Source organism: Strix aluco, chromosome 2 (genome assembly GCF_031877795.1).
Source record: "Strix aluco isolate bStrAlu1 chromosome 2, bStrAlu1.hap1, whole genome shotgun sequence".
In the NCBI taxonomy this organism is placed as follows: Eukaryota; Metazoa; Chordata; class Aves; order Strigiformes; family Strigidae; genus Strix; species Strix aluco.
In genome coordinates, this window is record NC_133932.1 from 91,028,770 (window position 1) to 91,043,711 (window position 14,942).

At 34.5% G+C, this 14,942-nt stretch overlaps 1 protein-coding gene across 1 annotated transcript in view; it reads right to left on the reverse strand.

Moving 5' to 3' along the window:
* Nucleotides 1-449: 449 nt before the first annotated feature.
* SCEL (sciellin) overlaps nt 450-14,942 on the reverse strand; it is a 50,098-nt gene continuing 35,605 nt past the window's right edge. Inside the window, exons 11-16 of the mRNA XM_074816725.1 lie at nt 12,537-12,596; nt 10,934-11,023; nt 7,418-7,489; nt 6,002-6,110; nt 3,176-3,278; nt 450-2,141 (exon numbers count right to left, since the gene is read on the reverse strand). Of these exons, the coding sequence (XP_074672826.1) occupies nt 2,125-2,141; nt 3,176-3,278; nt 6,002-6,110; nt 7,418-7,489; nt 10,934-11,023; nt 12,537-12,596 (451 nt within the window). The 3' untranslated portion in view covers nt 450-2,124. The remainder of the gene's footprint in view (nt 2,142-3,175; nt 3,279-6,001; nt 6,111-7,417; nt 7,490-10,933; nt 11,024-12,536; nt 12,597-14,942) is intronic.

Genomic DNA, 14,942 nt, shown 5'->3' on the forward strand with positions numbered 1-14,942 from the left:
ATATAATAAAAAATAACAAAAAAACACATGGCAAAATTACCAGGACTGTTCAGCAAGGATGAATTAATGAGCACAGAATTATTGTTTGTTGTTTCTTATTGCTACTTCTCTGTCAGTGAGCATTTAAGTAGAAGATATTCGGATCCAGGGTTTGCTCCTGGTCTCTAGTGGAGTGAACTAAAATCTCTCATCCCCTCAAACACTAGGAAATCCTGGATTATAATGTGCTGGCTCAGATGAACATCTAACATCTTCCACTGTAACTAAGCCTTAGCAATAACTGTTGGCCTCTGAATAGGACCAAATTTGTGACCCCAACATTAAAATTTCACCACTGTTATTCTCTACCTGTTGGGCAGGTCTCATTGTTTGCTGGTAAAGCACAGGGTAATAATAGGTATAGTTTAACTAGAATATGTCATCATCAAGAGGCACACACCAGAAAAAATATCTATAATAACAGGTTTATTAAAGCTACTGCCATTAATTCATAAGAAATTTTCATAAAATTAACAAACTATCTACTGCTTCCTGGCTCCTTTCCATCTCAGTCTGAGCATCCTTTAAGACAGGCAAGACAGATTACGTTATTATTCAGCTGCAGGCCCAATGGTTTAAATTACACAGACATCCATACCTCCTGTCTCCACTACTGAGAGTGAGACGAGGAGAGAACATTTGGCTGGGACAGCCATTCAACAGTCTAATATTAATCTATGGCTTTCGCACTTTTCACCCTTCTAAGCTCTTGCTCAGGTCCAGCAGCCTCTGAGCACTCTAACGGTCATGGTCATATCCAAGAAGTCCTTTTAAGCTGAGATGTAAGGGATAAAAATCAGTTCTGAATAACCATGATCTAAAACATCTCATGGCAGAGACCAGTAGTCAACACCTTTGTTTGTCCAGTAAATTACTGAACTATTTATTATTTTAGGCAAATGAGGCAGGTAACTATTGAGTGTTGTGGAAACATATAACAAAGCACAAACTCTTCTTTCAGTTTCTATACTTTAATAAGCATATGCTGTCCAAAAGGGAAAAAATGCTTTCACTGTAGTCTCAAAGGAAGGAGTTTATCTGGCCTAATGTAGATGTCTAGAAATCTGAACTATTCACTCCAGATTCCTTTTCAAACCATGGAAAGTAAGACGTACGTTCACAGCATGGTTAACATCAAGGTAAAATAAATGTTTGCAATCTGACCAATTGAATCACTTCCTAAAAATGTCTACTTCTCTATATGACTATAAAGACAGAATAGGGCAAGTAACTTAGAAGTAGATGTCTACACTGTAGATGTTTAAATTTAGGCCAGATGAATCCATCCAAGGTGTTTAGATAGTCAGCTTAATAAAGTAGGAAAGATAAATACAACATAATGTCATGCAAAGTATGTATTTCATGATTTCATGGCAACTATTAAGTGTGCACTTCTTAAGAAAATGGTGATACAATATTTACCAGAATTACAAACATGGAGTGGGATACTTCTAATTAAAACCCTTTAACAATTTTTCTCTAGAATCCCTCTACAGTAATAGAGATGCATTTTCCAGAGATGACTTGTTCCATCTTAAAGTTATCATATAAGTTACTTGGGAAGAATCTTCCACTGGAGATTGATGTCTCTCCTCAAAGGTATAGAGTGAACCCACCTTACTCTGTATGAAAATAGTAGTTTAAACCCTAATAGCTGTCTTTTAAATGACTAATCTTTGATGAGATGATTAATCCTATACATGCTGTATAAAGATAACAGATCTTTATATCTGAGGAGATGTTTTTTCAGTAAAGAGAATACAGCCCGTCAAAACATATGTGTAGGTATGTCCTGCTGTTCAGAAAATGTCAATAAATTATGATTAGTTTTTCATACAGTTTAGCAGTTTCACTGATGAGTATGTGAATGATATCTTGTTTTGCTTCCTGGAATGTGTGTATGAAAAGGCATTTAAATTCTCATGAAATGAATTCCTTTGGGAACCATGCAGTAGGACTGCATTTAAGAGTGTTTGTTCCTAGCAATAAAAATAAATCATTTTCCATAGTGGTTTGAATTAACAGGCCAATACACTTAACTAAACACTAGTGGAACTTCTTTATCATGCTTTTTGTATGTCAGAATTAGTAGATCCATTTTTCTGCAAGAGAGAAAAGATTGATCAGAAATGCCAAGCAAAACGGTATTCTCTAAATGTCACACAAGGATACGCTAGATCAATTTATTTTTTTAGAAAAACTACTGAAGTCTGATTGTCCTATCTTGTCATTTGCTGAAATAGGAGATGTCAATTTATAATGCTTAATATACAGACCCTTGGTATGTCTTCCTACAGCTTTACAACTGTCATAATGACATATTAATTTTATAATCTGATTAATTACAAAATTCACTCTTCCGATAAAATTTTGCAATGGCATAATAACACAAAGTATTTTAATAAAACGAATTGATTAATTTAATATTAGTTAACATGATCCTATCTCAGAAGTACACGGGTGAACATGAGCTTATCAGAGCATTTCATCTACGTTTCCATTTGACTTTATTTGGTACAGAGGTACTTATTTATAGTATTATGAATTAATAATTACCGTGAACAGAGAAGACTTAAAAATCTAGCAACTTCTAGAAAAATTAATAAAGCAAAAACATCATTCTTCACTGCCTTGCACATTTGTTTACTCACCATGCTCCTCACAAAGGTAAGAATGGTACTCACAGTATAATATTTTCATTATTATTTAACAGATTTTGTATGTTCTCTTTATTGGTCAAAATGACTACATTAGATGAAAATACCTCTGAACCCTGGTTATTCATTTCAATAGCACAACCTGATTCTCAGATGGCCTTGCAATTCTTGTCACTTTCAGGACAAGAAGCTGTTGCCCCACTGTAGGTGTCTCCATTGACTGCACAGGTAGGAATTTACAGATTACAATGAGACCTTAAGAAATCTCCCTCACTGGTACAGGCTAATTATCGTGTCTAGAACCTGAGGTTGGATATCATCCTAAGCAGCCCAGTCTTACTGAATGAAATACTTTGAAAAGGTCTAAGTACGCAGAAACGAGCAAAAGCAGTAGTTCTGTTGTAATATATTGAAGTTATTTGAATGACATTCTCTACATCGTTTTTCTTATATTCAGTATAATACATCTTGCATCTTACCTTTAACTTTGGAATAGCAAGGCTCACAATGCACAGTTTGTCTGTAAATCCAAATGCTGTCTCCTGCTTTCAGATCTTCCAGTGGTCTTTTACATACTTCACACTTCAACACACAGGTAAAAGTAACAAGAAAAATTAAAACGAAACTCTTTAATATTAATTCCCAGCATGCTGTCTTTTAGGAAGTAAGCAATCCCAGACTGAACAGGGGTTATGAGTCCTGCAATATCATCAAATCTGAACTCTGAAAGAGTATTTTTAATGAACAGTAAATTAAACATCTGAATATCTCACCTTTAGGCATCTGAAAATCAGATACCTAAGTCTCAACTCATTCCCCACATTCTCGCTATACTCACCAACCCCTTCCTTCCCTCAGAAATTTCCAAAGGGTACTTTCTCTGTCTTAGCTTAGAAATTTATTCTAAAATAAGATGAGTCACCCTTTTGAGATCCTTTTCTTTCTTCGTTGCGTAAAAGAAACATAATCAGATTTAATCATCCAACTCAGAGTAGATCTTAAAGAATCTAAACCTGCTTATTTCTAAATATTTTATGTTACTTAATCTCCCATTATTGCAGTATCTGGATGCTGCCTTCACAAATATCTCAAAAATCTATTTTTTGAGTTAGAGAAGCATCGCCCATATTCCACATATGAAAATACACAGATAAACACAGAGGTTGAATTCCCAGGATCACAAGGAAAGCCTACAATGGATCAAGGAGCAAAGTAACTCAATCTATAAACCAGAATCTTTACATCCAGATCATCTTTTTTTTTTTTTTTTTAATCTAATAAAAGAATAGCAAGTTCTGGTTTCTTTGGATATTTTATCCTCTGATAAATGAAAATCAGCATTACTTTTACAGTGCAATTCAGTAACCACATTGTCCGCCATCCCAGAAAGGCTGTAAGCCTTTCCATAATTTTCACAATGGCTCTCTATTCAGATAAATTTGGACTGAAAAATCTTAATTATAAAAATTAAAAATTAACAGTCTTACCCTGAACATCACTTTGCAGCTAAATGAATAAAGAAATTGTGTGATGTCAGCACCATGGACTTAAAGGCAGTATAAGTGATTAGATCTAGGATCCAGACAATATGCAATTGTCTTATGTTACACATGCTCACTAGGGCTAGTATGTAATTGCAGCTGAGCACTCCGTATTGATTAGCATAACATGTTAGAGTACTAGACAACTTTTTTTTTTTTTTCCAGTTTTCCAGAACTATGTTTTTTCTATATCTTTTCTACATAAGCTGTTAGTATTAAGGTACTCTTAAAACAGTCTGCTCTCTTCACTTTTTTAATGTTTCCTTGTATAAATCAGCAAAGGGATGGGCACGTTTTCAAAGCTTTGATCAGCAAGATTAGCTAGCATTTTTGTACAGAGAAAAAATGCTACAATTTGGATTATTTACTCACTAAACATTTGGTGTATACCTTTACAAGGAAACAAAGACCTTATACTGCTGTCATCTACATGCAAATCTACAGGGTATTTGTAAGGAGCTAAATGAATATTAATGACGAGAATTTGCACTACTTAGCTAAATACATAACTACAAGCATGAACCACAGACCTACATTAGATGTTTAATTTTTTGCCAGTGCTTTCATAAATGTGTAGTTACACAAAACTTAAGCTGAGTTTTGCTGGCCAGACAGGTCTCCACTTGGGAATAGGTAGCAAAAGGAATATAATTTTAAAAATAAGCTTGAATATTTAACAGATAATTCAGGCAACACCAACATGTTAACACTCCTAAATGCATACAAAGCCCGTTCCTCTTTATGTGGGTTGATCTGTCTTTTCAGAATGGAAGCAAACCAGAACTTGCATTTACTTGCAATAATAGTATTGAGGAGGTATTACATAGTGATTTCCATGGAAGAAATTGCATTTCTAGTCCTCACAGAGCTCAGAAAGTCCATATGAGACAAAAAGCATATGTAACTTCATACATGTGAAGTACAACCTTACAGCTGTGTTCTGCCTTGGGTTACTTTTCATGCATTAACTAGGTAAAAGAACTGCTGTCAGAAGCAGAAGTAAAAGCTATGCAAGACTGGGCAGAAAAATGAGCTATGCTAATGCAGTGATTTTGCCGAGTATTGTTTGTTAGAACAACAAACTCTGTGTGGAGATGCAAGCAGTATTAAGACAAATGAGGCAGAAGGAAAATATACTAGAGGACTGAGCACTCGTAGGCATACCCTGAAAAAAGTTTAGGAGTGAATTTTAGGCTGAGGCTTAGGCTTTGGAATGACAAGCAAGGAAAATTTAATCTGTGCTTTCATAAAACTAAAGTTATTTCACCTCTATGGCTTAAATACCTCTTACTAATGCCTTTGAGTGTGGCTTCTGCACAAGCCATGGTTTTAGATGTCTCTTAATCAAGAACATCTACAAAACTTCATTAAAAAAAATAGAATAAAATTTTACAATATGAAGAAAGTGTAAGTATGATATAATTCACTATATCAGACTGGAAGCATGTATAACTAAAGGCTTATAAATGTGTAGGACATTCAGGACATGTTCCACAGCATCCTTTATCCTCCTTGTGGTTGCAAGAGAGAAGAAGAGGCAGGGAGAGGGAGAGTAGAAGAAGAGGGAGATGGAAAGAAAGAGGAAGGGATTGTATAGGGGCGAGAGAGAGAGAGAGACTACATTAATCTTCTCCAGTGTGCAAGCCTTCCTCTTCTCCCAGGTGGAGAAGGCCTAAGGCCTAAATACACTCTTATCATATGTGTAATATAATGCAGGTATTACATTCAAATTATATTTCTTAATAGCAGGTGAAATCTTCTTACCTTGAAGCAAGTTGAATGACAGCAAATTTGCAAGGCATCTAAGATCATTTTGGCATCTATGCCCAAGGGCTTCCTGCAGTACGTACATATATCTTTTCCAATTATACTCCTGTGTATATAATATAACATCAGCTGTCAGAAAAAGAGCTACCATTGAAATCTCAAGGAGAAAATTGATAAGCTTAGTGCACTACATGGGAAAGACATTTGTATACTGTACAATGGCCATAAATGGAGAAATGTCATGTGTATATTCCCTCCATTTTAGTTGACAGGTGTAATATCTCCTGTGATGGGCAAATTGCTGAGCATAATTGTCAAATAGCAAAAATATCTTGATAAAAAAGAATGGTCTTTGGTGAACTGAATGATTTCAAACAGCAATGAGACTGTATTAAGCTGCTGAATGTCTGAGAGCATGTACACTAAATGGGGATGAAGTGGAGGGTAATGATTTTAATGTTTTAATCACAGAAGTAAATGGGTAGTTGAATTTAAACTGCCATCATTTGATCAGTCTGACGTAGTATTCTCCTCCAGGTTGTGGAAGCGCCTGAAAACATTTTTAATTTTCTGCACTGCAGAGAGAAATCCTACCTTCATGGAAGTTATAGTGGACACATGTATAGAACAGCCTACCTGGTATTCATAACAATAATATTTTTTAAAATTTTCTCAGCTCTTTTTGTGTTCTCATGTGACATCAATCTGTACTGTCTCTAGATACACCTGTTGGTGTTGGTTTTGCACTACAAAATCAACTGGTCTTGCTCCTTTCCACTCAATGATAAACCATTGTACTAATATTTAATCATTCTTGGAGTTAATATACTTACGTTGGAAAGGATACAAATTTTTCTGATTAGGTATTTTCAAGTAATGGGGCTATCCAAATTATCTGAACTGAAAATAGTGGGCACATTTAATTCTTTTTTTCCATGAGGTAAGATATTACTGACTGAACAAATATTCTTCTTATATTTGGGAATATCTTAACTGGTGTGAAAACATGGAGGTTTTAGCTGCATTGTCATGTGAACCTATTCTTCCACATCCGTACATAAAGTTGGTCATTACAGACACCATTCTCACAAAGGAAGGAAATTTTGCAGAGTAAGCAGCTGCCCGAGGTAGAAAGCTACAGAATCACAAAGCCAACTCTATCACTTAAGGCATTGTCTATTGTTTCTATAGATATTTTAAAATGTCAGCTGTGACAAGCCTAGCATAATATTAGGCTGCTGAGCTGTGGTAATGATTTGATGGCAAGATCCTACTGAAAGGCAGTTCTGTATGAAAAGCTGTCTGACAAACCTAATGGTGACTTCCACTGCTCTCTTTTGTCTGAACACTTGAACGCTTATGCAAAATGTCTGTGTCCTTTGATACTCTACAATGTTATTAATGTGTACTTACCGGTCAGAAGTAGAGTAAACAGTTTTGATAGTATTTCCAGTTATTTCTTCATAGGCACGATATGATGATTTGCTGTGAAGCAGTGAGTGCATAGCAATCATTAAACGGTACTTTTTATTTTTAAAGGTTTCACTACACTGATGATAAGATGTAAATTTAACTAATGTAACATGCTTGTAAAAAAAATCATCATAATTGGTGATGAGTTATTTTTCTGTATTTTCACAACCATCAAGAAAAATATATCAAATAAAAAAGCATAAATTTGAAATACAGTGTTCTTAGACTGATTCTTCAACATTTCAAAATTAAATCCACAAGGCCATAGAGCAAAATCTGCATGATGGTATTGTGTTTGCCTGCGCTGATATCCCAGCCTAAATGATACATATCAGGAAATGGTGACACGCTGCATTTTTTTCTTTTTTTCCCCTTCTTTCACTAGTCCTCAAAGACCTGTCAAACAGCCAAACAAAATTACAACATGTCCCTTCAAAGTAGAGTGAGGGTCTTTATAATACAGGCTGTTCAATGTGTGATTTGTGTTCACTAAAGTAACTGTATTGTTCCTCGTATCAGAGTAGGAAGGAATATACTGAATTTAACTATCACTTCCTTTTTTAACAGTCTCAGTTCTAGTTGCGTAACTGTCAGTTTTGTTTGCATGGAAGGAAATGAGCATGTATGTGACAGCTGAAGAAGTCATATTGCCTTACATGTTTGGAACATCTCTGAACTGATTTAATTATCCTATTCCTCCAGAAGTTCATGAGGTATATGGTAATTATTACATGTTTCGTATCACTCTTGAATAATGTTTAGCAATGTCAAGAACAACTTTTGATAACCATATGTATTTGAAGAACATGTCTTTTTTTCAGGGAAAGTATAACAGACGGATAACATGCATGTGTGAGGTGTTACACAGCCCAGATACACTTTTCTACATACCTGGTTTTCGTAATGTCGATATATGTCTTATTCAATTTCTATGTAACACCAGAAATTTATTAAAATTGCACAGTTAATGAGAACCTTAAATGATAAATGTTTTATTTATATTTCATAGAGCATGACAATATGCTTGTTATTTGATAGTAATGCAGCAAACTGGGTTTGCTCACCGCAGAGAAAGCATCTCCTCAAATGAGCACCCAGCACTCCGTTTACAAGATGAAAGTGAGCTTACTAAGCAGGAAAGCAAACTGAAGCTGAGTGATTGCCTTTTGAAAGAGTTTTTCTGGCTATTTTTGCCCCAACCATGCTAGACACGTGCACGCCGCATCACAGGGTGGAGTATATTGATGGTGTAAGTGCCTAAAGTTTCTTGCCTATAGTGAAAAGTGGCATAGGAATATCACCTCTCTGTTCCTATAAAGTAAGGGCCTGTCTGTGCTTCTTTTTTTTTGTTAAGCTTATTTTTCCCAAATATTCCATTTAACTCATTGTATTTAGCTACAGAATCTAGTGCTGAGTTGGGTTGACATTTCAAATCCTCTAGTTAAATGCAGGTTGAGATCAGGGCAAAGTGAGTACTGTGCATTGCACATTCAACATAATATGGGTATTTAGATGCAGCATGCCTGAAAATAACACTGTTTATCTTTCAGAAAGTTGTCTAGAGAAAATATTTTCCTAGTGTCCTAGTGTAGAGAACAGTGTCTCTTGGATCTTAATAACTGGCTACAATATTATGGTTGAAATACACAAATATATATATATAACCCCATCTTAAAAAAAATAATTTTACTGTATAGAACAAAAACCTATGAAGCTACAGCAAAAATATTTCCAAAGCATCAGTTTCTAGTCTTTCCAACTGCAGTGTGAGGAAACTCAGAAACTTTTCAAATAAATGCATAGTCTGACAGCTTGAGAAGGCACTAAGTTAAAATTGAGCTAGAATGTAGCCTGAGAGCTGCATATCTCATCAAGTCCCTTCTTTCAGTTCATATCACCCTCCCCTTTACCTGCTATGGTGTGACTTGTTTATACAGCAAACTACTTAACAATAAATACTCTGTAGATCCTATTGGATAAACCCTGAAAGAATAACCTGCAAAGACCATTCATTCAGTAAACTTTCATGAATTAAATTGGGATTAGAGCTTCAAGTAGGGCTTACATTTTGTCAAGTGTAAAGTAACACTGCATATTGAAGCACATCCTTTGCCCTGCCATTCCTGTATTATTGTTCTCTATTTTATTTTTTAAAGATAATCAGAATATTACACCTCAGAAGCTGTATGTCTGCAAAATGCTAATTAATTTTTGTGTTGAACATTAATTTTGAGTCTTAAAATTGTCTGCTGTTTGGATTTGCTTTTATTCTCAGCCAATTTATGGGCTTGGCTTTCAAGACCATGCAGGAGTTTCAGAATACACAAATTTCTACTGTACTCCAACCTCCTACAGCAAATGTAAGAAAATGAGAGATCAAAGACCCTCTGCCCAGTCATACACACACCAAGGCTCAGGTGTGCATAAGTTTAAGGACTGGGACATTGGCCATAATTCCCATAAAGTACCAGAGTGTGGCTGCTATTTTCCCTATTGGTAAGGCTCAAGAAAAGATTTCTCCTGTCCCTTCCAAGTCATCAGCCTTGACTCAGGCAGTTCACGACCACTATACAGCAATACCTTACATATAGGACTATGTCTTTAAAAAATCCTGTCTACATTAGTACTTAAGCCACATAGATGGGTGAGTTGGTACTGAATAGAGGTTTTCCTAATCCCAAAATATCTTTTATTCGAGAATTATATATTATGTTTTTTGTTGTCATATTCCTTGAAAATACATTTTAACTGTGAAGAAAAATATATTGTTTCCTTTTCTTCAATGATTTCCTGTTACCAACAAACCTGGTGTTTATTTAGTTCTATTAAATACCCCTACATAACATTTTTCACTCAAATTTGCAGTACATGTGCTTGTAGAGACAGAATCCAGCTAGAGCAAGAATATTGCAAGAGAAATGGTTTTTAAAATAGTTTGTACCTGGTCAAAAAAACAGAAACCCATGTTACAGTTTCAGTGACTGGGATAAGACATGGGTTCATGATACATGATACATGGGTTCAGATTAATCCCATACAGTTTTAGGAATTTAACAAAGCAACTGAGTGAAAAGTGTAATGTTTTCTTTACAGCCTTGGAAAGAAATAAGCTCCCTGAGAGCATGGTGTATCTAACATGCAGGAAATGCTTTTCCTCTGTTGGCTATGTAAGAATTCTGTCTTAACTGCTCTCCTAAATTTCATGCCTCAGCTATATCTCTAGAGCTACACAGGGCATGTCTTGTGCTCCCTGCTCTGTGCACTAGAGCTATGCTTTGTGGGCTTCTGTGCATGGGATCCTGGAAGCAGAATTTGGAACAGGCTGGCATGATTCCAGAGACCAGTGGGAGGTTTCTAAACATCCCTGAAGTTTCTTGCATAAAGATGGTTTCTCTTAATTTTTTGCAAGAAATGGCACTTTAGACATTATGGTTCTCAATTCATTGTCCACAGTACCTGGTCTTTCTTTCACTGTCACTGGAGTAGTTTGTTTCTGGGAGATTATTTGGAGCCCTTGGATGATTTTCATATGCTTGCTCAGTTATCCTAAAAAAAGAGAAACCAAACAACAAGAAAACAATCACTTTTTAGAAATAATTTTCATCTATGCAGCTTTCAGTTACACTTACAGCCATAAATGTAGAATCTTGGGCTCGAAACTGTAGGTAAAAAAAATTTATCTTTTTCTTACTGTTGTTAAATTGTTGCTTGTGAAAAATAATGGAATTACTGACCTATAATTTTAAATCTTCTAGTTTCTGCTGGTAGATTTATTCATATCAGAAACTTCATCTAACTTTAATTGAACTCTAATTTCCTCAAAATTCCCACTGAGGTTTTCAACTGTGCAGTAATGTCTCGGTGGTTGATAACATTCTGCATTTTCTTGGCAGTATTCTATAATGTTTTGTTCTTGTTTTTATGATATTTTTGTTCCAAATTTTATTTTTTTAGATATATTACAGTTATGTTTCTATTAGAAATAACCAGCTAAACAGATACATAGACTCTTATCTCAAAAAGCAGGATTACGATTCAAGCAAAAGAAACCTTGTTTCCTGTGGTTTTCCCTGCCTCAAACATGACATGCAACCAAACATAAAAATAAACCTTGTCAGACAAATTATAGGATTTCAGGAATAAGTGCTAATAATGTTTTTGATGATTTTACAAAGCAGCTCAGACAAAGGCTGCTCTTGTTTGGTTCTGCCAAAGGTTATATTCTGAAACAACTTGATGATTATAAACCTTAATTCTGTATGTTTGGGCTGCAACTTGATTTATTTCATTGAGCTTGCCAAGGTCTGAAGCTTTGCTAAATGAACCTTGCTCAGTGCTGGTCACTGTTTTATATGCATAGCATGCTGCATGAAGCAGCACCCTCTATTGTGCTTGGCTCCTAATCTGGCAGGCCCCCTTTCAGAACTAAAAGAGAAGCTCATTCACCATAGATATTCAGTATATTCACCTCTGGTCAGACTGTCAAATGGGACTGCTAGGATAAAAATATTTTATAATAAAAGATAGAAAAACTGCTTATGTATACAGATAGCTAAGTTCTTTCTCTTCGTTTAGATGTACAACTAATAGAAGACTCAGAAAGATATTATCAGAATGGTACCTAAAAATGTAATACTAACTTCACTTTAATTGACCAAAATGTATCTTAGTTTTTGCAAATAATGAAATGTAGTAGCAGTGAAACTTTTAAAGTATGAATGCATTTACTTTATTTTCTTTGAGAAAGCTTTGAACAGCCGAGTTCACAAAACACCTAGATAAGCACAAAACTACTTAGGAGCATCTGGTCACCAGGCATTTTCATTCACTACAAGAGATTATAGGTTTGAGTCATTGCTTATTATCAAAATGCATGCATCTGTATTGTTATATTTGGTTAACCAGACACATTTTAGAAATAATACAGATATCTTAATCAAGTTATAAAAATTCTGCTTGCTTGTATTAGGAATTCACATTTTCTGGTATCACACTAAACAGCTACAACTCTTGATATTGGCTCTTTAAATTTTAGAGGGAACTATGAATTGAATCTCACCGCTTTTTACTTTGGTCATCAGCAGACTTTACTTCAGTGTGACCACCAAGGTCCTCATCTCTGTGAAAGTGAGAAAGACCTCAGAATTAATCAATTCTTTTATTCAGCCAAAACATATTAAATGGGTTGAGTTATTTATGTTTAAGAAGAAGACATTATATGCATTTCACAAGGAAGATTCCTAACTACACTGAGTATGTATCACAATTGTTTCATATCATAAGTATTTAGTTAGTTATGAAGTAAGAGTTATCAGTTCAAACTTCAATATTTTTCAGTTTCTCTCCAGTGTGGCACTACAAAAGAATGATAAACTACTAAAAAATGCTAATTTCATTGTAGTATTGTAAGATAATTCAGGTTGGAATTCAGGGACCTTGGGAGGTCTCTAGATCAAATTGCTGCTCAAAGCAGAAGCAGATCTGAGGTCAGACCAGGTTGCTCAGGGCTTTTTCTAGTTGGGTCTTGAAAACCTCCAAGGACAGAGAGGGCACAACCTCTCCAGGCAACCTGCTCCACTGCAGGACAGTCCTCCTAATATCCAGTCTGAATCTCTCGTTTCAGTTCATGGTCACTGTGTTGCATTGTGTTGCCATGCTACAGGCGAACGGCCTGCCTACATCTTCTAAACTGACTATGGCTCTATCATTTTAACTTGATAATATAATTTCATTCGGTGCAGGCATCAGCACCATGAGCTATGGAAATGGCTACCAAAGTGTGTTAATTGCTTTGCCATTATATCCAGCCCAGATCCCTCTTATAACTGCTGTTGTCTAGGGTTGTATACATTCTCTAGGACCATATGACCACATTTATACTAGTAACTTGTAAATCATTGGCTGTGAAAAAGCTGATTTGATATATTTTCTCATATTCATATTTTCATATATTAACAGATGCAATCTATAGAATATATTCGTATAAAATTACATTAATATTTTATATTAAATGGTCTGTAATTAAAAATAATAATGCTATCCATTGAAGAATTAAGATTAAGAAAAAGCCACACTGTTTCTCATTTGAAAATGAATAACGATACTAAGAAAAAAAAGGATTTTTAAAAAATTTATTTATGATACTCCTCTTTTGTATTTAAAGGACAAATTTTAGTTTGACAGATCATTTCACACTAATTTAAAGAACTTGAATGGTCATGCACTGGCTGTTTAGAGTTCCAGTAAGATAAAGTCAAGTACTACCTTCTTCCACACTGAATTTTTTATGCTTACTAGCCTGTATTTAATGAGGAATTTTAAAAAGTTATCTAGAGTTTCAATCAAATAAAAATATTAGTTTTTTACTCCTCTAATGATTTTTACAGAATAGAACCTATTAATACTAGTATCCAACCAACCACAAATATTTTATAAGTATATAAGAGAAAGGTTATGACAGTCTTGCCTCTTATTTTTCTGACCAGCAGTATTTATTCCAGTAAAATCCTCAAGGTCTTTTCCTCTGAAATAACAGACAAATAGAACTGTTAAAATATTCCCCCTATCTGGGGAGAGGGAAAATATAGGTAAAAGAAAGAAATATATTTATGCACACATTTACAAAGAAAAAAGTAAATTGTTAGTTAAGTTTATGTTAAAAATTTGCAAATACTTATATTATTATAAGTATTTATATTATATTATTTATTATATTATTTATATTATATTATACTTATAAGTACTTATAATAAGAAAGTATGTTTACAATTTTCCACTAGCAAGGTAAAGTTCTGTACAATTAGATAGAAAATATTATCTAATACAACCAAGAAAATAAAAAGGCCTTGTTTAATCACATCAATGCCGTAGTTTAAGATTGTTCTTTGCCAGTGAAGATAATGAAGGAGAATCATGAACTTTCAAAGAACTTAGTATTAATTTATAGGCTCCAAAGCAACTTAATCCTTGCTTGCATCATTAATTTGCAAAAAAAAAAAAAAAAAAAAAAAAAGTTTTTATTTAAAATAAGAAACTTGTACTTCTTAAAATGACACCTAAAAATATGTCCAAATGTCCACATATTTTTGCTTCTGGAATTACAAGAAATTACCTCCCTGTGTCATCATAGTTAACAATTAAAGCACTGATTATGCCTGTACTTATACTGAAAATGTAAGCATCCAAAGACTCACAAAGTTTACATATGAGGAAATATTTTAATTTCATAAATACATTTAAACTAGTGGCTATTTTTTCCTCTGGGGTTTTTTTTTTTTTTAATTATTTTAAAATGGTTCAGTGAATGAGAGAACGGAATGACCTATGAAAAGCACTCTAACTAATGTAAAAAACCCCTCATTCTCTTTAGGTAGAAGTAGGGCGCAAAAGCAAAAGGCTGTTAGCTCTGTGAAACTGTGAACTTGGTCACTTCAATCTATAATAGATTTATTAATCTTAAAACTTT